This window comes from Ictidomys tridecemlineatus, chromosome 5 (genome assembly GCF_052094955.1).
Source record: "Ictidomys tridecemlineatus isolate mIctTri1 chromosome 5, mIctTri1.hap1, whole genome shotgun sequence".
Classification (NCBI taxonomy): Eukaryota; Metazoa; Chordata; class Mammalia; order Rodentia; family Sciuridae; genus Ictidomys; species Ictidomys tridecemlineatus.
Genome location: NC_135481.1, coordinates 76,203,512 through 76,231,151, shown reverse-complemented (window position 1 = coordinate 76,231,151; position 27,640 = coordinate 76,203,512). Strand labels below are relative to the sequence as shown.

Sequence of the window (27,640 nt, the reverse complement as noted above, 5' to 3'; positions counted from 1 at the left end):
TTCTTCTACTGTTTTCTCTTTGTTTTCCACTATACAAAGTTTAATCTGGGACAGAAAAGATCCATTCTTTATAGGACATATCAGGGCACATACAGGATTGCCTGGAGCCCTTAGTTTGGGCAATGATTTAGCAGATAAAACTACACGTGACATACATATTTTCTCTATACTAGAAGAAGCTATAAATTTTCATGAAAGATTCCATGTCAATGCTAATACTTTACAAAAGCGTTTTAAAATAACTAAGGAACAAGCTAGACAAATAATAAAACAATGTCAAAATTGTGTGACCTTTTTACCACAAGTTAATCTTGGAGTCAATCCTAGAGGATTGATGCCTAACCATATTTGGCAGATGGACGTCACACACTTGCCAGAATTTGGAAAATTAAAATATTTGCATGTTACAGTTGATACTTCTTCTGGATTTTTGATGGGCTCCCTTCATGCCGGTGAAAAAACTAAAGATGTTATAGCTCATTGCTTACAAAATTTTGCCACTGTGGGCATTCCAAAACAGTTAAAAACAGATAATGCCCCTGGTTATATGTCTACTTCTTTTAAACAATTTTGCTCATCATTTGGCATTACTCATATAACAGGAATCCCATACAATCCACAGGGTCAAGGCATAGTTGAAAGAGCTCATCAAACTATTAAAATGTACTTATTAAAGCAAAAAGACGGAATTGGGAAGGGGTATATATTCCCCAAAGATAAACTTAAAATAACTCTTTTTACTCTAAACTTTTTAAATTTGGATTCATCAGGACTTAGTGCTGCAGAAAGGCATATGTGTCCAAAAAATGTACATAAGCCCAAGGTACTTTGGAAAGATATTCTAACAGGACAATGGAAAGGTCCTGACCCAGTAATTGTCTGGAATCGGGGGTCTGTTTGTGTGTTTCCACAGGAAGAACAGCAGCCGATTTGGATTCCAGAGAGATTAACCAAGGTTCTGACCCAGAACAGCAGCCGATTTGGATTCCAGAGAGATTAACCAAGGTTCTGACCCAGTGATTGTCTGGAGTCGGGGGCCTGTTTGTGTGTTTCCACAGGGAGAACAGCAGCTGATTTGGATTCCGGAGAGATTAACTAAAATCCTGACCCAGTGATTGTCTGGAGTCGGGGGTCTGTTTTTGTGTTTCCACAGAGAGAACAGCAGCCGATTTGGATTCCAGAGAGATTAACTAAAGCGATTTCTACAGACCAAAAAGAAGATGATTTAGCTCAAATCCATAATAGCTGATATCCAAAACTCCAATTTGGCTATCCTTACATCTGCGACAGAACCAGGATGCTTTTTTCAATATCTATTTTATTATTGCCCTTTCCCATATCATGAAGTTCTATTTTATTTTTTTGAGCTCATACAGACCTAGGTTAATGTTTTGCTGATCAGTTCTATTTTTTTTTTTTGACTATAGAGTTTTTAAACATTGCAATAGAGATTTTACCTGTAAAAAGTTATAAGGCCTTTACTATTATGTTATGTGTTGTATGTATTATATTATGTGTGCACACTTGTGTTTTGTGTTATATGTTTGAATGTACGTATGTCCAATGTACGTATTTCCATATATCATATATGATGAGCGCTCATGAAAAGATGGATCCAAATATTTTTTTTTTATTCACGTGATTTAAATGGTTTAATTTAAATTGGGTAAATAACTGTTAAGAATTGTTTTAATATGTAAACAAAAAAGGAGGTTAACAGATCTGTTTGTTTGCTCTCACCTTTAGTTTTCATTATATTTAATAATTCTCTTCACTATAATGTAAATTGTTAAGAAAATTGTTTTCTTTTAGTGTCTTCTGGAATGTTACCTATTTTTTTCTTTAGCCATTATTGCCAGAATTTCTATCTTCATCCCAGTGCCGATGAAGATAATATAAATTGTTAAGAAAATTGTTTTCTTTTAAGAAAATTGTTTTCTTTTAGTGCCTTCTGGAATGTTACCTAATTTTTTCTTTAGCCATTATTGCCAGAATTTCTATCTTCATCCCAGTGCCGATGAAGATAATATAAATTGTTAAGAAAATTGTTTTCTTTTAGTGTCTTCTGGAATGTTACCTAATTTTTTCTTTAGTCATTATTGCCAGAATTCCTATCTTCATCCCTGTGCCGGTGAAGACAAAGATAAAACTAATCTACAGTTTCTGCAATAGCCATCACTGAACTGCTTACAGAACTTACACTGAACTGCTTACAGAACCGTCAATTGACTTGGTATATCTTCCTCCCTTCTGCTTGTCATGATCATTCAGCTAAAATTTGGGGGTCAACAGAGGTGAGGCAAAGAACCTCACCCCCCCCCCCCCCCGCTGAGACCTCTCCACAGGTGTGGCTGTACTGGACCGGTAGTCAATGACGGGTAAGATCCAATTACAATGGTACCAACCTAAGACAGGAGGCTGACGCCCTGAGGTCAGCTCATCCGAAGACGGGTAAGGACCATATGTATTGGACAACCTAAGGCAGGCACGGTCCATAAGCCACATGCTTGTTGTTTAAACAGAGAGGGGGAGATGTTGAGAGCCACAGCCAAAGGGGCCCCAGCAAACTTCCAGCTGCCAGCAAGCTTCAGACTGCCCCAGCAACATCTAGCTGATTGGCTCCTCTGCGGTGATGTTCATTGGGCTGTTTCCCTGCCCTTCAGACTGCCAGCTGATGATTGGCTCACAGCTGCCCCAGCAACATCTAGCTGATTGGCTCCTCCACGGAGCTGCTCATTGGGTGACTTCTTTGGCTCTGCCCACGCAACCCAGCCAATCGGCCTCAAGAGGAGGAGGATTGTGGGAGGTTGAGAGGCTGGTGTGGGGGAGAGAGGCTTGTGGAAGCCGGTGGTGGCAGTTGGGCTCTGAGGGTTTTTCCCTGGAGCTGTTTTGTTTGGCGTTTGTAGTTCTAAAAATAAAGTTAGTTTCTTTTTGACAAGTGGCTCCTGATTTGTGCCAAGCCAGACTTCGGCAATTTATTTTTTAGTTCTCGGCGGACACAACATCTTTGTTGGTATGTGGTGCTGAGGATCGAACCCGGGTCGCACGCATGCCAGGTGAGCGCGCTACTGCTTGAGCCACATCCCCAACCCGACCAATTCCAGTTTTTAACTATATTAAAATTATTTTCCAAAGTTCATTACTAATTAAGTTAGACTGCATTTGAAATAACAGAAAGCTACCCTTATAAAATTTATTTTCCTCTGTCCTGAATAAACTCATTACAGAATCATTAGTACACTTATTACTCACCTCTTCTTTTGAAAAAATAATTTATTTCCTAAGACCACCTTAGTTCCTGCTTTTCTTCTCCTTTCTTTCTTGATCCATGGGTAGTTCTGACACCACATATGTGTGAAGAATCCAGTGTTAAGCTTTATTCCACTGGTGGCTGGCTACATAATCATCTGTTCATTTCTCCAGAAAAATAGGATAAAACTGCTGACAATTCACATTTTGAAATTGTATTTGTAAGGAAATCCAGAAATACAGTCATGGCTTACTTTTTCAAATTTGTTATTATCACCAACATGTAGGGAAATATGATTATTTCTCTGTATTTCTTCTAAATCTGTTTCTCCAAAATCAGTGAAAAATATTTAAACAAATAACTTTCTAGTTTGACTGAAGCCAGGCAGTGTTTTTCTGTCCCCCAACTGTCTAGTTAAAATTGTAAGCACTAGGGCTGGGGATGTGGCTCAAGTGTACCACGCTCGTCTGGCATGCGCGGGGTGCGGGGTTAAATCCTCAACACCACATAAAAATTTTTAAAAAAATAAAGATATTGTGTCCACCTAAAAAACAACAACAATAAAAAAACTAAAATATGAATAAAAAATTGTAAGCACTAATTCCTTAGCTCTTAACCTAAAGATTGTCCTCATTTTATCTTCAATTAAGAGTTACATTAGGGGCCTGGGATTGTGGCTCAGTGATAGAGTGCTTGCCTAGCATGCACAAGGCACTGGGTTCGATCCTCAGCACCACATAAATGTAAAATACAAATTGCATGGAAATGGAAGGAGACCGTCATGGTTATACAAAATTATATACAAGAGGAAGTGAGGGGAAAGGGGGAAAAAAAAACAAGGGGGAGAAATGAATTACAATAGATGGGGTAGAGAGGGGGTAGAGAGAGGGGAGGGGAGGAGAGGGGGTAGAGAGAGGGGAGGGGAGGGGAGGGGAGGGGGGGATAGTAGAAGATAGGAAAGGCAGCAGAATACAACAGACACTAGTATGGCAATATGTAAACAGCGGATGTGTAACCGATGTGATGCTGCAATCTGTATACGAGGTAAAAATGGGAATTCATAACCCACTTGAATCAAAGTGTGAAATATGTCAAGAACTATGTAATGTTTTGAACAACCAACAATAAAAATAAAAAAAAAAAGAGTTACACTAGGTTTGAAGTCATTTCTTTGCAAGTTAAAGGCAGTGCTTTTTCTTTAAAAAGTCTTATTAAACATCAGTTTGTAAATTAATTGAATTCATTCACAGCATGGCTAGATTCAGATATAATACTCCAATTATTTATTGCACTTTGTGACCCAACACAAACTACTTAATCCACTCCTGCCTTGTTTCCTATCTGTAAAATGAATATAATAGTACCTAACTCACAAGGTTGACCTAATAACAATAATAATGTGTAGGTGTTGGCATTAGCTTTTTCCCTTGCACTATTCACGCATAAGCAGAGATTTTTTTTCTTTTAAAAAGAGCAAGTGTGGCATGTATACACAATAGAATATTACTCAACAATAAAAGAGAATAAAATCATGGCATATACAGGTAAATGGATGGAGTTAGATAAGATAACGCTAAGTGAAGTTAGCCAACCCCCAAAAAACAAATGCCCAATGTTTTCTTTGATATAAGGAGGTTGATTCATAGTGGGATGGGGCGCCCAGAGCTGGGAGGAACAGACCAAGTCTAGATAGGGCAGAGGGGTTGAAGGGGAAGGGCGGGGGGCATGGGGTCAGAAGTGAGGTGGAAAGTGGTTGTTGGGTGCACAGGTGATCATTATTATCCAAAATACAGGTCTGAAGACACGAATTTGTGTGAATATACTATGTATATAACTAGAGATATGAAAAATTGTGCTCTATATGTGTAATAAGAATTGTAATGCATTCTGCTGTCATTAAAAAAAAAAAGAGTTGTGGGGAGGTGATAGCTACCTCAGGAGTAATAATCATTTCAAATAAAAATAAAGCAATCTTTGAAGTGGCCAAGCAGGAGAAATCTCAGCAAAAAATTAATTTTTCATTCATTTGGCATCAAATAAATCTAGATTGGACTTGTCTCTTTAGGAGAAAGTCACAATATTTAACCACTTTTTAGGTCACCTTCTACCCCTCGAAACCGGAAAAAAACACCCTTTCGCACTTTGCTTTCTTTTCAACTTCTTTGGATCAACTTGATTTTTTTTTTCCTTTTCTGATTTTATAATTAACTAAAATGAATCGCTTGTTTTACTACATGAGTAAAACAAGCAAATAATACCAATTAATATGTCTTGCGATTATTATTTATCCGTAGGATTGGAAGCTGCTCAATGTCCAGATGTTATGAATTTTAAGGTGCAATGTAAATTGCCTACCAGAGGTTGAAGAATTTAGCGTTCCATAAATGATAATTATAGTAATATTGCTCATTAATTTAAAAAACACTATTAGGAATGCATAAAAGTTCACCCACAGTCTTCAGAAACAATTCAGGATAGCTTTTGCATGAATTAAACTCCGACTGGGCCACACACCGCCGGAGTGTAAATGTCGAGGAAAAAGCAAGAGGATTGCGCACGCGCAGTTTCTCCGTTCCGCCCAGCCGCTTGCTCAACTCCGCGCCAAAGTTGCCTGATTGTGCGCCTGCGCCATGACCTGCACTAGGCGCATGCGCTGCTCAGGGCTGGCCTCATCCAAGGCCATGGCGTGGGTACCATCGGAGTCTGCAGTGGAAGAGTTGATGCCCCGGCTATTGCCGGTGGAGCCCTGCGACTTGGCGGAAGGTTTCGACCCCTCGGTACCTCCGAGGACGCCTCAGGAATACCTGAGGCGTGTTCAGTGAGTGATTCGGCTCTGTGCGGGTGGGCTGGTTATCCGCCCAGGTCCAGGGCACAGCGCTTGTTGCCCATCTCACCCGTGTGCTACAAAGCCCCGCCTCTGTTCTAGTCCCAATCTCTCGCGAAATAGGGACTGCTCAAAATCTCAGGATTATTTCCTGACACGGGCAAATTCCCTTTGAATTTGATTGCACACATAAGACATGCTCTTGGATTTCCTTGCTTTTAATCTAAATAATTTCGGACATATGTTTGTTGTTTAGTACCTCTATCGGAAGTCTTCTGATTTCATAATGAATTAAAATGAATCACTTGTTTAATTACATGAGTAAAGCACAATAGTAATTAAATTCCTTGCGTTTATTACTTATTCTTAGGATCGAAGCTGCTCAGTGTCCAGATGTTGTGGTAGCTCAGATTGACCCAAAGAAGTTGAAAAGAAAGCAAAGTGTGAATGTTTCTGTGAGTTTTAATAACCATCTGGGAGATTTGTCTGTCCGTTTGTCTGTCTCTCTAACACACTAAGGCTCTTCTTACACTATCCAATAGTATAAATTATGGTGTAGGTAAGATTTCGTCCCTACAAAGAGAGGAAAAAGTTGTCTTGTACTTTTTCCTCCATAGAGACAGTTGACTTTCTCCAGAGATTTTTCAGTAACACTGATATTTGTGGTGACTTGATCATCTTATTTTAAGGACATAATCGTGTCCTAAAGGAGTCTCTGTTACTTTTTTTTTTTTGTAAGTTTTTTCTGGCTCTGTCTTGATCATTATTATTGAACTGGTGTTTAATCTTATCTAATGTAGTTTTGCACGTTCTGAATTTGCCCTGATATCACTTTTTAAGAGTAAAAACCCAAATGTCTTAAACCTTTCTTGCTACTTGCAACTGTGGGCATTTTCATTCACTTATTTATCCAGCACACTTTTTTGGTGGGGATTGAACTCAGGGGCACTGGACCACTGAGCCACAACGCAGCAGTATTTTGCATTTTATTTATAGACAGGGTCACACTGAGTTCCTTAGTGCCTCACTTGTTGAGGCTGGTTTTGAACTTGAGATCCTCCAGCCTGAGCCTCTGGGATTACAGTTGTTCGCCCCTGCACTCAGGTTCAGCACACTTTTTATTGGGCAACTAAGTTGTGCCAGGCACTAGAACACAACAAAGGATAATATAGAAAAGTCTTACCTGGCAGAGTTGGTGGCACACTTCTATAATCTGGGGGGTTGGGAGGCAAAGGCAAGAGGCAAGAGGATTGTAAGATCCTCAGGTAATTTAGGGAGATCCTGTCTCAAAATAAAGAATGAAAAGGACCTACAGATACAGTTCAGTGATGGATCACCTCTGCATTCAATCTCCAGCACCACAAAAAAAGAAAAGAAAGAAAAAGTTCTTACCCTCCCAGAGTTTGTACTCTCCTAGGGAAGGCCGAGAGTAAACAAGCAAATGAAATATGTAATTGTAACCCTTCTTTTGAAGAAAATAAACATGATCAATAAATGAAAGAGAACTATTAAATAGTCATAGAATAATATCTCTAAAGTTAAAGGGAAGTGGCATTTTAAAGTTTTAATAATTTCCTTTATATGTTCTGAATAGTTCCATTATATCATACTTAAAGTAAGAAAATTTTAATTCAGACACTATGTTTCATATAACTTCTTTTCAGAAGTTTTTGATTAATAGAACATGGTGTCTTATATACATAATACTTAAAAAGTGACCCCACTAAATATTGTTACAAGGTTATATGTAATCAGTTGTGAACTATGTACTGTTTTAGAAAACAAGTAGACTTTTTAAAGTCAAGATTCTTTAAATGTATTATGCCCATACCAAACTTCTTTATTTAAAGTATTCCTCTCTTTTTATGTTTTGCAGTTATAGAGTGGTAGGACTGAATTATACATTTAGGGTTTACATCATTTAAATTTCTTAGAAACTCCAACTATAAACCATTCCAATTTTTTTTTCCCTATGCTGGGAATTGAACCCAGGGCCTCATGCATGCTAGGCAAGTACTCTACCACTATGCTATATCCTCAGCCCCATTCCAGATTTTTTTTTTTTTTTAATTAAAGTGGCTGAGGATCTTTTTGAACCCAGAGATGCTTTACCATTGAGCTACATCCCTAGACCTTTTTATTTTTTATTTTGATACAGGGTTTCACTGAGTTGCTTAGGACCTCACTAAGTGACTGAGGCTGGCCTGGAACTTGCAATCATCCTGCCTTACCCTCCATTGCTGTCCTAACATTTTTAACTGAGACTAAATTGTAAAGTGAAATGCCTGCTATTTTGCACCTGTAAAAAGTGTGGGAGACCAACCTTAAACGTGACTGAGTTACACTCCCCGGCTGGTGCTGAGGCACTCAGTTGCAGAAATGTGGCAAAGCTTTCCCCACCCATCTTGGGTCCGAGGGTTGGTCTCGTGCCTGGATGTGTCTTGCTACACAGCCCATAGGTGAAGCTATGCTCACCTGTTCCTTTATAATATAACCCCTTGCCCTGTTTAGGATAGAATCTTCCATGGAAGTGCCTTGTGTGTGTCCCCTTTTCTTACTGTGCCCTTGAGTGTGGCCTACCCAGGTGTCAGTCAACCTGCTGACAGTGGACATCATGAAGATAGACTCAGCCCCCTAAAACCTGACCCCTTGCTTCATTTAAATAACTTCTCCTCAGTAAAAGGGGTCAGCACGTGCTCTTGCTCTCTCTCTTTCTGAGGACCCTTAAGGTCGGAGGAGCCATCACAGCGACCCCAAAGAAAAAGGTGTTTGTGTCTCTTGTGTGGTTATTTCATGCAGCCCATTTAGCCCAGTTTATCTGGAGTGACCCCTGAGCCTTTTAGTTGCGAGAACTGAAACCCAGCAAAAAAGTATCTTTTTTTTTTCTTTGTCAATGCTAGGCATTGAACCCAGGGCCTTGTACATACTAGGAAAGAGCTCTACTACTGAGCTATATACATTCCCAACTCCATTTATTTTTTTCACTTTGAGATAGGGTCTTGCAAAATTGCCCAGGTTGACTTCAGAATTTGAGATCTTCCTGCTTCAGCTTCCAGAGGAGCTGAGATTACAGATGTGTGCCACCAAACCTGATCTAGTTTTGTTTTGCTTTTGGGGGGCTTTGTTTTCTTTGGTGCAGAGGTGTTGCCAGGAATTGAACCCAGGGCATTGTGTATGCTAAGGAAGTACTCGACTATTGAGCTATATCCCCATCCCTTTTTTCTTAGGTAGACTTAGTTATTCACTTGTTTTATATATTTTTCATCTTGCTTTTACTTTGTAGAGGTATGAGAGGTTGATGCTAACATTTAGGAAATGATCTCTAGCTTTCAGGATGTCAACCTGCCCCTGAAGGTTATTCCCCAACACTTAAGTGGCAACAGCAACAAGTAGCACAGTTTTCAACTGTTCGACAGGTAAGTATCAAATTTAATCAATTAAACCCTCTTCAGATTTTATTGCTTTTCTTAGACTATAATTGGAAAGCTAAGATATGTGATTTTAAAGCATATATAATATTTATGAATCAATTTTTTAATTATTATCATTGGTATGTTACAGTTTGTAACTTATTTTCCAAATTTTAGAGTGGTTAGAATTTTGTGTGGAAAGTGATTTCAGTTACTCATCTTGTGAATCACTGTCCAACTTTTCTTCCTTTAGAGTGTGAACAAACATAGAAGTCACTGGAAATCACAACAGTTGGACAGTAATGTGACTATGGTATGTAAGCTTATCAGTTTAAGTTTTACAATGTATACCTGTATGAAATATCTATATTTATTTCCAGTCTTCAAGGATTCATTTGCTTAGTCTATATTATTTTAATTCTCTTTCACATACCATTATTTAATAGTAACAATGCCATTATATTAGTAGCCTGAAAAATAACCCGTAGTGCAAGTTGGTATTTTCATTACTGTTTTAATCCACCATATCTTGGGCAGACTTGGATATGTGAAAGAAATGTAAAAGTTGTCATAATCAAAATGGAGCTACTTTGTCAACTGCAACAATTAAAGGTAAAGAAAGCCAGGAAGTAATGAACGATTCTTATGCATGGTTGCCAAATAGTCCATCATAAAGGATTCTGCCAACCTACAACCTTGCACTAAAACCACTGCAACCTTATCAGAAGAACTTCTACAAGGATATCTGCTAGGCAATTGTCTGTTCAACTTCAGAATGACTCCAGTTTTGTTTTTAATCACTATGCTCAAATATTATTATTTTTGAAACCTCCGACATAACCTTCATTCTTGTCTTAAAACTTCCCCTTGCTTCAACCTCTTTTAATATGCCTGTGGTTAACTATTATCTCTGGTTCTAATTTTTTCTTTAGGTTGACAAATAGGCATTATTTGACCTCTCTAGTTTTTAAGAATTCTTCTGAACAGTACCTTTTGTTGTTGTTTCTTTTTTTGTTTTTGTTTTTGTTTGAGATAGGGTCTCACTATCTCAAACCGGCCTTAAACTTGCTGTCCTCCTACCTCAGTCTCTCTAGTAGCTGGGATTATAGGCATGTTCCACTGTGCTTAGCTGAATAGTTGCTTTTTAGGAAATCAATATATTTTCAGTATTATAAAAGACTGAATAAGGGTTATTGGGTTTTCCTAGAAGGATAATGGTGCCATGTAGTAAACTCACATGGTTACAGAGTATCATCTCAGCTTTACTGTAATGATGACATAATAGTGAAACCTGTCATACATATTGGAAAATTATATTTTCTACATTTTTTCAGTTTATATATAATTTTAAGCTCTTCATAAGCTATGTGAACTCTTCCAAGTAAAAATAGGAGTTGGGGAAGAAAGAAATGGATATGGTGTTGCAAGCAGTCTTTTTTTTTTTTTTTTTTTTTTTTTTTTTGGTGGTACTGGGGATTGAACCCAGGGCCTTATGCAAGCACTCTATCAACTGCGCCATATTCCCAGCCCTCAAGCAGTCATATGCCTCATACATGCTAGGCAAGCGCTCTACCACTGAGCCATAACCCCAGCCCTCAAGCAGTCATTTTTAATCTTTGGGGAATCACATATTGCTTCTGAGAATCTAATAAAGGCTATTTATCTTCAGAGGAGGGAAAAAATAAACTCCTGGAGTATTCAGATTTCCTAGTCAGATTGGATTAGAGCTCACCATAGAGCCTTCATTTAAGTTTAATCATTTCCTTAAAGGCTCTATCTGCAAATACAGTCACAGCTTAAGGTACTAGATGAAGGTTAGGGCTTCAACATATTAATTTGGGGACACAGTTCTCCCCTTAACTGGTACTGTATCTTTGTATTGAGGTGTAGGGATATGGGAGATCCTTATTTCTATTTTTAGTGTTCAGTATAAAAATAAATACCTGAAAAAAAATATATTTTCAGTATTATAAAAGACTGAATAATTTCTTTTTCATCTTTCAGCCAAAATCTGAAGATGAAGAAGGCTGGAAAAAATTTTGTCTGGGTGAAAGGTTATGTGCTGAAGGGGCTATTGGACCAGCTACAAATGAAAGTCCTGGAATTGATTATGTACAAGTAGGTAATATGTGGATAAACAAAACAAAAAGTATTTTAATTTTGGTTTATCACTTAGTATAAAGGGGTCAGTGAACTACAACATGGGCCAAATATAGACTATAACCTGTTTTTATACACCTCATAAACTTAGAGTGGTTTTTATATTTCAAAAGGATTGTAAAAAAAGAAACAAACAAATAAAATGTTTACATGTAGTGAAATTATATGTGACCTGCAAAGCCTAAAAATATTCACCATCTGACTATTTATAGAAAATATTTGCCAACCACTGACTTAGCTTATAGATTCTATAACTTACGAAGTTTCAAAAATAATTTACTCTGGCTTAATCTAGATTGACTTCTTATCTCTTACGTTTTAACTATGTAAAAATAATTTTGAGTTGGATAGGATTTGGATTTTTTAAATGACTAGGTATAGGTCACATAAAGCATTGTAAGTAGTCACGGAAGCAAAAGAAAACATGACACTGTTAGAAAGATCCTCCAGTAAATCGCATATTTAAGAGATGAAATGTTGGGGGTATACTTAAATTTTACATGACTTTAATCATAATTATGTGGCCAGCTCCTTGTCTTTCAGAATTTATCTGCCTCTGGGTTTGCAGATGTTCCTATAGAACACATTGCATACATCTTCATTACTACTTCCTATGTTATATTGTTCTATTCAACAGATATGGTACCATATTGTTTTTTTCCTGTTTAAAACTTATTTTTTTCCAGGCCAGGCACAGTGACTCATACCAGAATCCCAGCTTGAGGCAGTAGGATCGCAAGTTTGAGGTCAGCCCGGGCAACTTAGCAAGACCACGTCTGAAAAATAAATAAAAGGGGATGGGGGCACTGAGGTTTGTGGCTCAGCAGTAGAGTGCTCGCCTAGCATGCATGAGACATTGGGTTCGATCCTCAACACTACATAAAAATAAAACAAAGATACTGTGTCCACCTAAAATTAAAAAATTAAATAAATATAAAGAAAAAGTGGGGGGTGGATGTAGTTCAGTGGTAGAGCATTACTGGGTTCAAGTCCCAGTACTGCAAACAAAACAAAATAAATGTATTTTCAAAATATAAAGAACTCCCAAAATCATTAAAAAGCCAAGAATTAGCCTCCACCCCAAAACAAAATAAAACAAATAACCATCAAAAGATATAGACATCTTACAGAAAGGAAATACAAATTGTTCTTATATGAGAATATTCCCAACTTCACTTATAATAGAACTATAACTTTATACCTCTGCTGATCTACAATTTTTCAGGTCAACATATTGGCAAAGAAAGTTTGATATATTGTTTTGACAAAGCCTGGGAAAACAGGCACTCTTCTAACTAGTGTGGGAATATAAATAGACTAAAATCTTTAGGGAAGCTAATTTGACACTCTTTCTTAGACAACCTGTTATTCTTTTAGATAATATACTTAATGTATACTACATTTAAAAGTTTTAATTTCGTAAAGAAATGTATTTATTTATTTATCTTGTTAACAGAATATAGACAAGTAAAAATATACCATGTTAGAAAGATCATTTAAGGACATAAAGTTTAATGCATTAGTTCTGAAGTTTTGTTTAAGTCCATAGTGGTTGGCTGGTTGGTTTCTTTCTTTTTTTTTTTTTGAGGTATGAGAGCTTGAACTTAGGGATGCTCTACCACTGAGTTACACATCACCAGCATTTTTTAGTTTTTAAGTCAGAGTCTCACTAAGTTGGCAGGCTAGCCTCAGATTTGTAATCCTTCTGTTTTAGCATCCCAAATAGGTGGGATTCTGTAATCCCACTGTGCCTAGCAGTATACTTTAAAAATTGAGTCAGATTAGGTTTAAAAAATACCATTCTAATTCAAATGCCCTTAATTGCTGAAAACTTTAACTTTCACTGAAGATTTTTAAATAGTGTCTATGATATATTAATATAACAATGTGTTGGGGCTGGGGATGTGGCTCAAGCGGTAGCGCGCTCGCCTGGCATGCGTGCGGCCCGGGTTCGATCCTTAGCACCACATACCAACAAAGATGTTGTGTCCACCGAGAACTAAAAAATAAATATTAAAAATTCTCTCTCTCTCTCTCCTCTCTCTCACTCTATCTTTAAAAAAAAAAATATATAACAATGTGTTATAATTTTATTGACTATATTTAACTTTTTCAAGTACCTTTTTTAAAATTTCATGCTTATGACATTTTGGTTACTAAAATTAATTTTAAATTTATATATTCACATTTTGAGATATTATTTTGTTGGGCCTTACAAACAATAGTTTCTAGAATGTCTCATAATGGGCAGTGAAACATTTTTTTTCTTTTATCTGTATTACTAAATAACTATGTAGCAAGAAATTAACTTGTTTGGGGAAAAAATGAAGATCTTTCTTATATGCATTAATAGATTTCAGTCTCATTTTTTTCTTTCAGATTGGTTTTCCTCCATTGCTTAGTATTGTTAGCAGAATGAATCAGGTAAAAATCCATCTAATAATGATATTATATGCATTATTTTGTTTGCAGTGTGTATAGAAGTATTCGAATACATTTATTTAATATTTACAACATGCAAGACCTTCTTGTATGCTCTTCAGTGGTTCTTTTTAATCCTTATTATATCCCTTTGTGGGGAGTTATTATTTTTCTTTCTTTCTTCTTTTGGAGGATACCAGGGATTGAACTTGGAGGCACTTGACCACTGAGCTATATCCCCTGCCCTATTTTGTATCTTTATTTAGAGACAAGGTCTCTCTGAGTTGTGTAGTGCCTCACTTTTGCTGAGGCTGGCTTTGAACTTTCAATTCTCCTGCCTCAATTTCCTGAGCTGCTAGAATTACAGGCATGCACCACCATGCCCAGTCTGTGGGGACCTGTGGGGAGTTATTATTAATAATCATTTTTTTATAAGTGAGGAAACAAAATTTAAGGGTAAGTAACTTGCAGGTAGTCAGGTGTGGTGGTACATGCCTGTAATCCCGCAACTCAGGAGGCTGAGGCAGGAGAATTGTAAGTTCAAGACTAGCCTTCGCAACCTAGCAATACCTTGTCTTGAAATTAACCATAAAAAGGGCTGAGGATGGATATAGTTTAGTGGTAAAGCACCCCTGGGTTCATTCCTCAGTGCAAAAAAAAAAAAAAAAAGAATTACTGGCTGGTGGTTTTTCAGCAAGTAAAAGCACTGGTATTCTATGCCAGATAAATCTAACTCTAGGGCTCATGCTTTTTAATATGGTGCCAGGGTATTCATTTATGTACATTTCAGCTATAATAAGTCTTAAGACACTGAAGTTTGAATGAATTATTAAGGTTAGGTTAACATTTCTAGGTCTAGGTATCTGACATATTATGTAAGATTGGGATCAAAAGGTAAAGATTAGGATCAAAAGGGGAGAAGTATAGAATTTGGTTCTTCAGTCTTTCAGGAGTAGGGACTCTGTTATCCATTTAAAAGATAAATACTTTGTTTTGCTTTTACATAGCACTAAATACCCTTGGAAGATAAAAAAAAAGAATTTTTTTTTGAGTGTCCTATTCAACTGGAAATCATTCTAGATGGTAGTTGCACTAAGTTGATTATTTGCATTTAGATACCTTAATGGTCATAGTAAGTTTCATCAGCATGATTTTTTTTAATAAGTACCCACAATATATGTATACCAAATATATAATGTGAACTTGTTTGCAGATAATATTTTCAATAGTGATTTAATCTGTATAGTTCTAAAAGAGATCTTTCTCTAGCTAATTTTTAGATTTGACCTTTTTTAAAAAATTTTTTTAGATGTTCATGGACCTTTATTTTATTCATTTATTTATATGGGTGTTGAGAATCGAACCCAGTGCCTCACACATGCTGGGCAAGTGCTTTACCATGGAGCCACAACTCCAGCCCTAGATTTGACCTTTTAAGTTGAGAAATAAATGGAAGTTATTTATACAAAGAATTGTTTTTAAGAGCAGATGAATTTTTTCAAGTAGTTACAAACTAAAATTAGTAGTTACAAACTAAATCCTAAGATTAAAACTAAAGCCTTAGTTGATACTTGAGAATGTAAGAATATTTGTGTTGGGCTGGGGTTGTAGCTGAGTGGTAGGATGCTTGCCTAGCATGGGAGAGGTCCTTGATTCAGTCCTCAGCACTACAAAAAAAGAAAATCAAAAAACAAAAAACCCAAGCAGAATAAATATATTTGTCTTAAAAATCTTTCCTTACTAGGTGAGACATCTGAGCAAATTACTAGTCAGTTTTCTAACTAAGCTTTGTGGAATTCCTGTTAAACTTGTAAATACTTTATTACTAATACAACTCTTTCCTATTCTATCTTCTTTTTTTTAGGCAACAATAACTAGTGTCTTGGAATATCTGAGTAATTGGTTTGGAGAAAGAGACTTTACTCCAGAATTGGTAGTATTACATCTTTTTTATTTCATAATGCAGGCAGGTTATATATATTTATAATAAGATGTTACTCTATAGTATTTATATTTAAATGTGTGTGTGTGTATATATATAGATACACACACACATACATACAAAAATGTGCTTGTTTGTAATAAAATTCAGAGCTTATACTAGATTATAAATCAATATGCTATTTCCTTCGTTGAGAAAGCTTTGCTTTAGGGAAAAAATATCAACTAAAGAATTGATTTATATCCTTGTGCAAGCTGTTTATCTCATGAAGATCACTAACAATTAGGTTACAGACTGATAATCAATTTGCAGGCTATGTTTGGAGTAACACTAGCTTGAACAAGTTTGAAATGCATTTTATAAGATGGCCTAGAAATTCAGACCACAAAATCATAAAAAAATGGCATTACATGCCAAGCAAGCATTGTTCTAAGAACTTTGTATGGAAAAACTAATTGAACACTCCAGTAACATATGAACTGTAATCATCCTCCAAATTACAGATAAGGAATTTAAAACACAAAGGGTTTGGTAGATTGCTTGGGATCACACAGCTTATAAATGGTGGAACTTAGATTTAAGCCCAGGCAATCTGACTGTAGAATCTTTATTCCTAACAATTCTGCTGCACTATCCCTTTATTTAATTGCTTTGTATTCACAGCTCATTTCTCACTTTAAATTTGGGTAAATTTGGTGGATATTAAATAAATAAGTTACATGATTACTCCTCCTAATTTATGATTTTAAGAAATGTTATCATTCAACTGGGCAGAGTGGCACACACCAGTAATCCCGGTGCCTTGGGAGGCTGAGGTAGGAGGATTGCAAGTTCAAAATCAGCCTCATCAACTTAGCAAGGGCCTAAGCAACTCAATGAGACCCTGTCTCTAAATAAAAATATTAAAAAAGGGCTGGGGAGGTGGCTCAGTGATTAAATATCCCTGAGTTCAATTCTGAAACCAAAAAAAAAAAAAAAAAAAAAAGGATGCCGTCCTTTGATTTTTCACATTTTAGGATATTCACTAGAGTATATCCAGGTTCAGAGCTCTTTATCAAAGCATAAGATATAATCTTTGCCCTCTAGAAGCTTATAGTCTCCTGGGAAAGACAAATAAGCAACATAGTGTAACACATATTAGGCTTCCCAGACTACCTCAGCAAAGTGGCTTAGATAAGTCACTTCCATAAATACAATGAAAAATATATATATAGTTGTTGTGCTGGGTATTGAACCCAGAGCCTCACACATGCTAGGCAAGCTCTCTAACACCAAGTTGTACCCCCAGCCCTGGTGACCAAGGTGTTTGTTTGTTTTTTCACATTTTTTTTTCATTCTTTTGTTTTTTTTTTTTTTTTGGTGGTACTAAGGATTGAACCCATGGCCTTGTGCATGTGAAGCAAGCACTCTACCCACTGAGATATATCCCCAGCCCTTAAATTTTTATTATACCATGTACTTGGCCCACCCTGCCCCCCTCCCCCCACCAGTACTGGGAATTAAATTATTGACCACTTGCATTCTTTCTTATGTTTTGCAGTCATGATTAAATTATAAAAATTCACATTAATTTCTCAGGATATTTCTAATTTAGAATTATTGGATCAAATTTCTATAAGCCTTTGTTATATTTTGTGAGATTGTTCTCCTTAAGAAATGAACTGGTTTATATATGTTTCATCTTTTGTATATGTGTGTGTTGTTGAGGATTAAACCCAGGGCCCTGTGCATGCAAGGCAAGCACTCTACCAACTGAGCTATATCCCTAGTCCTGAACTGGTTTATAATATCATCAGCAGTGTATACTCAAATTTATTATTATTCTCTGCAATTCCATTCAAGTTGAACTATATGAATTCCCTTTTTTGTAACTTAAAAACATTTGATTATCAGCAACTCTGAATAGTTTGACCCAACTTTTTTATAGGTTGTGTTTATGTTTCAAACTAAGCAGATTTACTTTAAATTAAATGTAGTTTTCATTTCTTTTGATATCAGTAAAAACGTATTTATCCCATGGGTCGGTATATTAGCTATACCTTCAGAAGATAACTTTGTGTTCTTAGGCCACTTGTTTATCTAGATACTGAATTTAAAAATTTATATCATTTCTTTATATTTAATAGTAACCTCTTAAAACATTATTTGATTTGTACGCCTTCTTTTAATCTTTTTTTTTTTTAATTCTTTGCTCTAAGATATTTTGTGTTCTTTTTAACATCTAAAGATTATCCATTCAAGGGGCTGGGGTTGTGGCTCAGTTGTAGAGCGCTTGCCTAGCATGTGTGAGGCACTAGGTTCAATTCTCAGTTCCACATAAAATTAAATAAAATAAAGGTCCATTGACAAGTAAAAAAAGGAAGATTATCCATTCAAGCCAGGCATGGTGGCACATGCCTATCATCCCAGCTACCTGGAAAGCTGAGGCAGGAGGATTGCAAGATCAAGGCCAGCAACTTGGCAAGACCTTGTCTCAAAGTAAAAAGGATTGAGGATGTAGTGGTGGAGTGCTTGCCTTGTGTGTTTTAGGTCCTGGGTTTAGTCTTTAGTAGTGCTAAGTAAATAAATAAATATTATCCACTCAAAAAGATGGTAAATTTGGCCTTTCCTGTTACTTAATGAAAGCATAGTACCAAAAAGTCTTTATAATATCATCAGAGGAATCATTAAGGTGTTTTCAAACCACTGACAGCTGACTCTGAATTTTAACATTAACCCTTTAAATGTAATTTTGAGTATTGTATCTTAGAAATCAAAGGATCTAATTCCTTTATCCAAGTAACTGTACTGTCCAAATAACCAGTAGAAGGAAAAAGGGGATCTTCTACTTTTTCTCGTCTTAAAATTACTGTTTAATGTTTTTGAGAAACATAGCCTTATTTTATCATACAAGTGTGAACCTATTAGAAGTTTTCAGCTTTTTGGTTTGGTGTTTTGTTTTCATTTGTGGGTTTTGATTTTGTTTTCTAGCATAATCACAGTGATGTTAAGGAACCTCTCAGTATAAATATGTTACAGGCAATCAGTAGAGGTTTGGGGCAACTTCTCAGTGTAGAAGATATTTGAATACTAAATACTAGCTTTATATAATAAATGTTTCCGCTGAAAATTAGGCGAGTTTTAATTTTTTTAACCTAGAAGAGAATTCCACGACTCGTTAAGCAAATCAGGATGTGAATATTTTCATTTAAAGAAAAAGTGAAATTGCTCAGAATTAAATTGTGTATAGTGCTAGTAGTATACATAATTTTACTGGTTAAACTATATTTGTAATAAATATAATTGATATAGCCATTCTTGGTTATACCATTCTTATGATGATTGTATCTCAGAAAGTTTAATGAACTACATACCCTTCAACACCATCATTTTATTTGTAATGTATAATAATAAACATTTCCATGTTATTAAATGGAATTTCTACATGCCATGTTGAGACTATCCAATGATGTTCTTTCATTAATACTGTTAAACAACATTGGGTATGTTTATTATGTGTTATAAATAAAGACAACTACAAAATGATAATGATGGAACTTTATTGAAAAAAGTTGTACATATACATAGGATAAAAGATGTTTTAAAAATCAGTAGAAAGTTTACCCAGATAACAAGAATGCTGTTTTTTTTTTTTTTGTTTCTAATAATTGATTATAATTTTGTAATTGGAAAAAAAAGCCTATTTTAAAAAGGATTGGGACTAAATTCAGCTTGTGTTTGTAGAAGTACCAAAACACTATTTTGTCTCCAGAATTGTTCTTTCATATGGATCTAGGGGAAAGCATATAATGATTTGTATATATGTCTATAGTGGACAAAGAAAAGTGGATCTTAATTTTTTCAAGGATTTATATACATAGTATTTTAATTTTCGTCTGTGGTAAGAATTAATGAAATGAAGACTTTGAGCATCAGGGAATATTTTAAAGTGACCAGTGTCATGTGTCTATAAGAGTCATCACCTAGCTCTCCAGATGATCCTTTGTCTATATCCAAACATAATACTGTTACATGTTCTATGAATTATTTATAGCAAATAGCCAGGCACAATATTGGACACTTAGAAAAATAAATTATATTTATGGTTAAATATTTGTCTGGTTTACCAGGCATGGTGGCACACTCCTATAATCCCGTAGCTCAGGAGGCTGAGGAGGATTGCAAGTTCAAAGCCAGCCTCAGTAACTTAGCCAGACCCTGTCTCAAAATAAAAAATAAAAGGGATTAGGGATATGGCTCAGCGGTTAAGCACCCCTGGGTTAAATCCGTGGTACAAAAAAAAAAAAAAATTGTAACAATTTAGTACTTTTTAAAATTCTCTTTAGGGAAGATGGCTTTATGCCTTGTTGGCTTGCCTTGAAAAACCTTTATTACCTGAGGCTCATTCACTGATTCGGCAGCTTGCAAGAAGGTGCTCTGAAGTGAGACTCTTAGTGGTAAGTCATAACTTGTTATTTCGTATTAAAAGTATCAATTTATATGTCAATAAAGGAGGTTTCCAATAAATAGGAAAAATGTGGAATATTTTATTAGTTGGAATTAGATTAGCCCATAGAACAAAAAAGTTCCAAATAATAATAGCTTAAATAAAATAAAGATGTTTTTCCCAGAAAAAGGAAGCCTGAAGGTACATGAATAATATCCAAGATGACAATAACTCAGGCCTTTGAGTTTTGCCATTTGTGGCTTTCATCTTTGACTTAGTCCATTTTGTATTGCTGTAACAAAATACCTGAGGTCAAGTACTTTAATAAAGAAATGAGACTTATTTAGAGGCTGAAAGTCTAAGATTAGGTGTTGGCATTTGGCTACATCACACCATGACAGATGTCATCACATAGGAGTGTGAGAGTAGCAAGTGGCACAAGTTTAAGAGGGGAAGTGCCAAACTCACTTTATAATAGCACCTTGTCACAGGATTAATCTAGTTCCATGAGAACTGGAACTCCTACAGGACAGTATTAATCCTCTGAACAAGCAATCTTATTTTAAAATATGACTTTAAGTATTTCTCAAGTGAAAATTAGGGCCAGGCATGGATGTGCACGCCTGTAATCCCAGTGGCTTGGGAGGCTGAGGTAAAAGGATTCCAAGTTCAAAGCCAGCCTCAGTAACAGCGAGATGCTAAGCAACTCAGTGAGACCCTATCTCTAAATTAAAATTTATACAAAATAGGGCTGGGGAAGTGGCTCAGTGGTTTAGTGTCTTGAGTTCAATCCCCAGTACTCAAAAGAAAGAAAAAAAAAAGTTATTTTCATGCTTTGCATCTTAAACAGAAACTTCAAAAATATTAAAGAAATAGACTATATTTTAATATTTGCTTTCTTTATTTTAGGACAGTAAAGATGACGAAAGAGTTCCTGCCTTGAATTTATTAATCTGCTTGGTTAGCAGGTATAGTGAAGTAATTCTTGACTTTTGTTTATTTGTTCAAATACGCTCGCATGTGTGTGTGTTTTTTTTGCTGGGAATTGCCAGGGCCTTGTGCTTGCATGCAGGCAAGCACTCTACTAACTGAGCTACATCTCCAGTCCTACATTTGTAGTTTTTATTTGCCTAGATCCTATTCACTTTTAGATTGAGGCATTTTTTAATTTGCTATATATTTCTATATTAAAGTTCCACCTGAAATTTATTGGGAAACTTTTTTCTCAAATTCTAATTCTTAATAAATACATATTTACTTTAGGTCTTTTCCTATATATATGTTTTTATTCCATTGATAATTGTTTTTATTCTAATACCAGTACTTTTATAAAACTGCATAATACATTTAAGTTTTGGGATAAATAATTTCACATTCATTACTCCCTCTCTCAAACAGGTAACTTTTTCCGAATACATATTCTTTTTTTTTTTTAATATTTATTTTTCAGTTATCACACCATCTTTGTGGACACAACATCTTTGTTCGTATGTGGTGCCTAGGATCGAACCCGGGCCGCCCGCATGCCAGGCGAGCGCTCTACCGCTTGAGCCACATCCCCAGCCCCCAGAATACATATTCAACATCTAGTTTCTTCTAGGCATGGTGTTGTATGCCTGTAATCCCTGAGAGACTGGACTGTGGGGTTTGGGGGATATAGCAAGTTGAGACCAGCCTGGGAAAATCAGAAAGATCCTGTCTCAAAATATAAAATTAAAAGGGTTGGAGATGTTGGCCAGTAGTAGAGCGCCCCTGTATTCAATTCCCAGTACAAAAAAAAAAAAAAATCCCTATTCGTGTATTCGTTAGAACTTTTTTTCTGTTAAAAAAAAGACTTCACGGGCTGGGGATGTGGCTCAAGCGGTAGCGCGCTCGCCTGGCATGCGTGCGACCCGGGTTGGATCCTCAGCACCACATACAAACAAAGATGTTGTGTCCGCCGAGAACTAAAAAATAAATATTAAAAAAAAAATTCTCTCTCTCTCTCCTCTCTCACTCTCTTTAATAAAAAAAAAAAAAAGACTTCACAATTTGGTTATCCTGGAGTATGATTTCTTTTTTTTTTTAATTTTTTTTAGAGAGAGAGAATTTTAATATTTATTTTTTAGTTTTTGGCGGACACAACATCTTTGTTTGTATGTGGTGCTGAGGACCGAACCTGGGCCGCACGCCTGCCAGTTGAGTGCGCTACCGCTTGAGCCACATCCCCAGCCCCATGATTTCTAATAACAAAAAAAAAAATGGTATTTAGAAACCACAACTTGGAAGTTACAGACTGGTTATTAAGTTGGTTATTGTTTTTAGGCCTTTTCAGTCAACAGAGCTAGGAAATAATGCACTTTCTTAGAAAAATAAAATCATGAGTTCAAATTGATATTTCAGTCCTAATTTAGAAGTATTTGATTTTTCCTTTAATGTTATTTAGTAGTCCATCCTATTCTAAGACCCACAGTGAATTCCTAAAATCATACATAGTACCAAACCCTGTAATTTAAGACCTTTTCCATCTTAACTAAACCCTTACTATGTACTGTTGCTTTAATGTTGCCAGTTTGAGGTACCACACCAAAACTACCATGAATTTTCTTCTTCTTCACAATTTCAGATAAGAAGTCTCATTCCCTTTTATAACTTTGAGACAGGGTCTCACTAAGATGCTAATACTAAGTTGCAATACTCCTGCTTCACTGAGTTGCTTAGCTCCTCACCATTGCTGAGGTTGGCTTTGAATTCCCAATCCTCCTGTCTCAGCTTCAAGAGCCACTGGGATTACAAGGATGCGCCACTGGCCCAGCTGCACCTGTTTTTAATCACATAAAATATTTACAACATTCCAGAATTCAAGATACATTTGGAGTGCTTTAGCATCTACTTTTATCCCGGTTCTCCTTTCTCCTATAAATAATTATTTTATTAACTTTTCGTTTATCCTTCCATTTTCTCTAAAAGTATAAATAAATATGTATAAGTAAACTTATGTGCCTACAAGACTAAAGTATACTGAACAATCTATTCTGTACCATGTTTTTTTCACTTAATCCTAGAAATCACTCTGTAGCAGTGTAGCTATTTTTCTAGTTCCTTTTGTGCAGTTTTCAGTCATTTATATGTACTGTAGTTTATTATTTCCCTTTATCAATTAATATTTGGATTGTTCATAGTCTTTTGCTACTACAGGTAGTGCTATAATTAATATACTTGTGCATACATTACATTATTTTTCAGGTATTTTGACCAACGTGATTTAGCTGATGAGCCATCTTGATGTAGCTGATTTCTGAGGGATAGAAGCTATTTCTACTGAAGGCAGCCTAAGTCTGATGAAGTGCAATGCCAATTCAAGTACAGGCTGTTATCACTTCTTCAATCAACACTGTGTGAAAGGTCTTCATTTTAACTTGTGCAACTCAAGTTGATAAACAGAATATAGACTGAATTGATTTTCTGAAATATCTTTGGAAAATCCCACTTGGTGTTTGATGAACAATTTGAATAGTTTTCTGCAGTCACATGATTTAAAATAAATTGAGTGCCACTTATTGGTGAAGATGCCTGTATAGAAACTGTGTGATGAAATTTTATAAAGGTCCCCAGTGCTATTTCATTGTTCGTTACATGTCTTCATATAAATTTTGTTGAAAATGTGTTTTGGTTACCAAAACTTTGTTTTACTTTTGAACAAAACAAGATAATGTCCTTAGAATTAGAAAATAATCTAGATTAAATGGCAAATGTGAGTCAACAACAGAATTAATCAAATGTTTTCTCTTTAAGCTCAATAAGTTTATTAAGTGCTTTATTGCATAAACAGCTTTTTCTAACAATCATTTTCAAAAATACCCTACTAAGAGGTAGAGTGTTTTAATTTTTCTGACAAGTCTTTTGTTTGTATGAATTTATCTGTTTCTGCATCAAATAGGAATGCTTTCTACTTGAGTAACAGAAGGTTTAAGTGGCAATGATTATACAAATAGGATTTATTTTCCTCACAGAACAAGAAAATAGAGGAATGAGCCACTGGCCTTGGTTCAGTGACTCAATAATATCAAAGTCTCAGATTTCTTTAGCCTTCTCTTCATGGCAACAAGATTGTGCTATAGTTGAAGGCAATGTGTCTCTATTCAAGACAGAAAAGGCTAGTGGTGCACACCTATAGTTGCAGCAGTTTGTCATGATTCCTGACGCAGGAAGATCACAGCCTCAGCAACTTAGTGAGACCCTCCCTTTCTCAAAACAAAAAGGCCTGGGCCTAGCAACTCAGGACACTGAGGCAGGAGGAGCCCAAGTTTGAAGCCAGTCAGCTTTTGCAAATTTAGGAAGAACCTGTCTCAACAAAAAAATTTTAAAAGGGCTGGGAATGTTAGGTAAATGATAAAGCACCTTTGGGCTCAACCCCCAGTACCAAAAGAAAAACCTTTTCCAGAATTCCCATCAGATCTGTGTTCCCCTATTGGTCACAAATGTCTAACATGATCATCTAAAGATGAGGAAATGAGGTTGGAAGCCTTTTCAGTCTAAAAGGAAGTGGAAAAGGTAATAAACATTGGGAATAAACAACACTGATCAGGCAACCAACAGCTGTGCCTCTAGTTTTAATAAAAGTAGATGAAATTTTGTCTATATTTTGTTAGTTGTCAGTTATTTGGGGGAGGAGGGCACAGGCAGGAAGAGTACTTAGGATTGAACCCAGGGCCTGGCACATGCTAGGCAAGCACTCTTATTACTGAGCTACATCCTCAGCCTTTTTTTTTTAAACTATTATTTTGAGACAAGGTCTTGCTAAATTAATTGTTCAGGATTTGTGATCCTTTGCCTCAGCCTCAGCCTCCTAAGTATGTGGGATGACAGGTGTGAGCTGCAGCACCCAGCTATAAAGCTCATTTTTAAATGGCAGCCTAATAGTCCAAGTACTTATTCACCATAAGTAAATGATAAAGCACCCTTGGGCTCAATCCCCAGTAAATGTTCTCATTACCTGATATAAAATTTGCTTTCAGTATAGTTTTTTTTTTTCCTTTTCAACCTTCTTTTCCTTTGACCAGAATTCCCCCAAAGTTGGGCTCAATTTTTTAAAAAATGTAGAAATGGAATTGCTGAGTTAAAGGATGTGTTTTAAATTTATAAATGCTCTTTAAATGTGAATATTCACTTATATCTATGGTGCACACTATAAATATTTTCCTTTTAACATTCTCATGTTGCTTTTTGCTATGCAAACTTCATATTTTTTCTATGTGGTAAAAAAGCTAAGAAATCCACTGTCCTAACACATTTAGGTGTACAACAAAGTATTAAATATATGCACACTGTACAGCCAATCTGAATTTCTTTAACCTGAATGACAAAAACTCTATACTCTAACAACTCCCGCTTATTCCTGACCCCAGTCCTGGCAACCATCATTACACTTGTTTCTATGAATTGAATACTTAAAATACATAAGCAAAATCATGTAGTATTTGTCCTTCTGTGACTGGCTTATTTCATTTAACATGATGTATTCAAGGATCATCCATGTTGAAGCATGACAAGATTTTCTTCCTTTTTAAGGCTCATATTCCACTGTATGTATATGCCATCTTTTTTTTTATCCTTGCATCCCTAGATGCTTAGATTGTTTTCACCTTTTGGCTATTAACAGTAATGTTGCAGGTGGGCATGGTGGCACATGCCCATAATCCCAGCAGCTGGGTAGGCTGATACAGGAGGATGGTGAGTTCAAAACCAGCCTCAGCAATTTATCGAGGCTCTGAGCAACTCAGAAGACTCTGTCTCTAAATAAAATGTTTTATTAAAAAAAGGGCTGGGGATGTGACTCAAAACACCCTGGGTTCAATACCCAAAACAAAACAAAAAATATGTTGCAGTGGCATGGGAGTGATTTCAATTCTTAACAGAGTGATCAGTCAGTCCAATGCATTTACTAAGGAAACTTTGTACAGAAGAGGCTGCTTTGTATTACTAAAGGGGACAGTAAAATGTTCTACCTAGCATGTCTGCAAAAAGGCGATGTTAAATGGGTGTTGGCTCAAGGTGGGGAAATAGTTTTGGTGTTTGGATCAACATCGAATACCTTTTTGTCAGTAGGTAGAGAGAAACTGAAACAGACCAAGCATACAAGTGGATTTCTGGGTTACATGGTAGTTGTGCTTTAAAAATAAATTTAGGAGCCTTTATGCTATTTTCCATAGCTGCTGTACCAATTTACAGTCACTAACAGTGCATAGGGGTTCTAATTTCTCTACACTTTTTTTTTTTTTTTTTAAAGAAAGGACTCTTGTCACTCAGGCTGGGCTCAAACAAAAGATCCTTCTGCCACGGCCTCTCAAGTATCTGGAATTACAGGTGCACCCCACTGCAACTCACCGTGTATGTGTGTGTTTGTGCTAAGAGCTTGTGGTGGTATCTCATTATGGTTTTGATTTGCATTTCCCAAACTAATTATGCTGAACATTTTATGCATATACCTATTGGTCATTTGTATGTCTTCTTTGAACAAATGTTTTTTCAGTTCTTTGCCTATTTCTCAACCCAGTTGTTTCTATTACTGAGGTACAAGAATTTCTAATGGTCTGGGGATGTGGCTCAAGCGGTAGCGCACTCGACTGGCATGCGTGGGGCCTGGGTTCGATCCTCAGCACCACATACAAACAAAAGATGTTGTGTCCGCCAAATACTAAAAAATAAATATTAAAATTCTCTCTCTCACTCTCTCTTTAAAAAAAAAGAATTTCTAATGTATTCTGTGTATTATCCCTTATTAGATTTATGATTTCCAAATACATTTTTTCCTAAGTTGCTTTTCACTCTGTTGCTTTCTTTTCTGTGCAGCTTTTTAGTTTGATAAAATCCCATTTGTCATCCTGCTTTTATCTTGCTGAGGGTGTGACATGCAATAAATTATTGCCAAAACAAATGTTATATAGCTTCCCCGTTTTCTTCCAGAAATTTTCAGATTTTATGTATATGTTCTCAATCCATTTTAAACTGGTATTTATGTATAATGTTAAGGCAATGACCCAATTTCATTCTTTTGCATGTGGACATTCAATTTTCCCAATATTTGTCGAAGAGATGTTAGTTTTAGTTTGCCATTTTCCTTTATGATTTTCTACATTTGTGTTTTGGAAAGGCCTTCACTACAAGATCATAAGAGTAAATGCATATTTTCTTTAGCACTGTAGGATTTTACTGTCTTAACAACACA

At 36.0% G+C, this 27,640-nt stretch overlaps 2 protein-coding genes across 5 annotated transcripts in view; one reads left to right on the top strand and one right to left on the bottom strand.

Annotated features, from left to right (window-relative positions):
* The first annotated feature begins 5,879 nt into the window (after nucleotides 1-5,879).
* Nucleotides 5,880-27,134, top strand: Gemin2 (gem nuclear organelle associated protein 2). 4 transcript variants are annotated; one of them, XM_005322707.5, is made up of 10 exons: nucleotides 5,880-6,068; nucleotides 6,445-6,529; nucleotides 9,401-9,490; nucleotides 9,738-9,797; nucleotides 11,489-11,602; nucleotides 14,024-14,068; nucleotides 15,930-15,998; nucleotides 20,333-20,443; nucleotides 21,343-21,401; nucleotides 23,659-27,134. In XM_005322707.5, the coding sequence occupies exons 1-10, from the start codon at nucleotides 5,881-5,883 to the stop codon at nucleotides 23,696-23,698; spliced, it is 861 nt and encodes a 286-aa protein (XP_005322764.1). In that variant the 5' UTR covers nucleotide 5,880; the 3' UTR covers nucleotides 23,699-27,134. The 4 variants fall into 4 exon arrangements, with proteins under 4 accessions (XP_005322764.1, XP_021580391.1, XP_021580392.2 ...); XM_021724716.3 differs by lacking the exon at nucleotides 23,659-27,134 and having other exon boundaries at nucleotides 21,343-22,410; XM_021724717.3 differs by lacking the exons at nucleotides 15,930-15,998; nucleotides 23,659-27,134 and having other exon boundaries at nucleotides 5,888-6,068; nucleotides 21,343-22,410.
* Trappc6b (trafficking protein particle complex subunit 6B) overlaps nucleotides 12,090-27,640 on the bottom strand; it is a 34,652-nt gene continuing 19,101 nt past the window's right edge. The window contains exon 6 of the mRNA XM_078050194.1: nucleotides 12,090-12,420. Coding sequence (XP_077906320.1) covers nucleotides 12,392-12,420 — 29 coding nt within the window. The 3' untranslated portion in view covers nucleotides 12,090-12,391. The remainder of the gene's footprint in view (nucleotides 12,421-27,640) is intronic.

Coding starts and splice junctions, on each gene's coding strand:
- Gemin2 (XM_021724716.3), top strand. CDS start 5,881: ATGACCTGCACTAGGCGCATGCGCTGCTCAGGGCTGGCCTCATCCAAG. Junction 11,603..14,023: donor CTGGAATTGATTATGTACAA/GTAGGTAATATG, acceptor TTTTTCTTTCAG/ATTGGTTTTCCTCCATTGCT. Junction 20,444..21,342: donor CTGAAGTGAGACTCTTAGTG/GTAAGTCATAAC, acceptor TCTTTATTTTAG/GACAGTAAAGATGACGAAAG.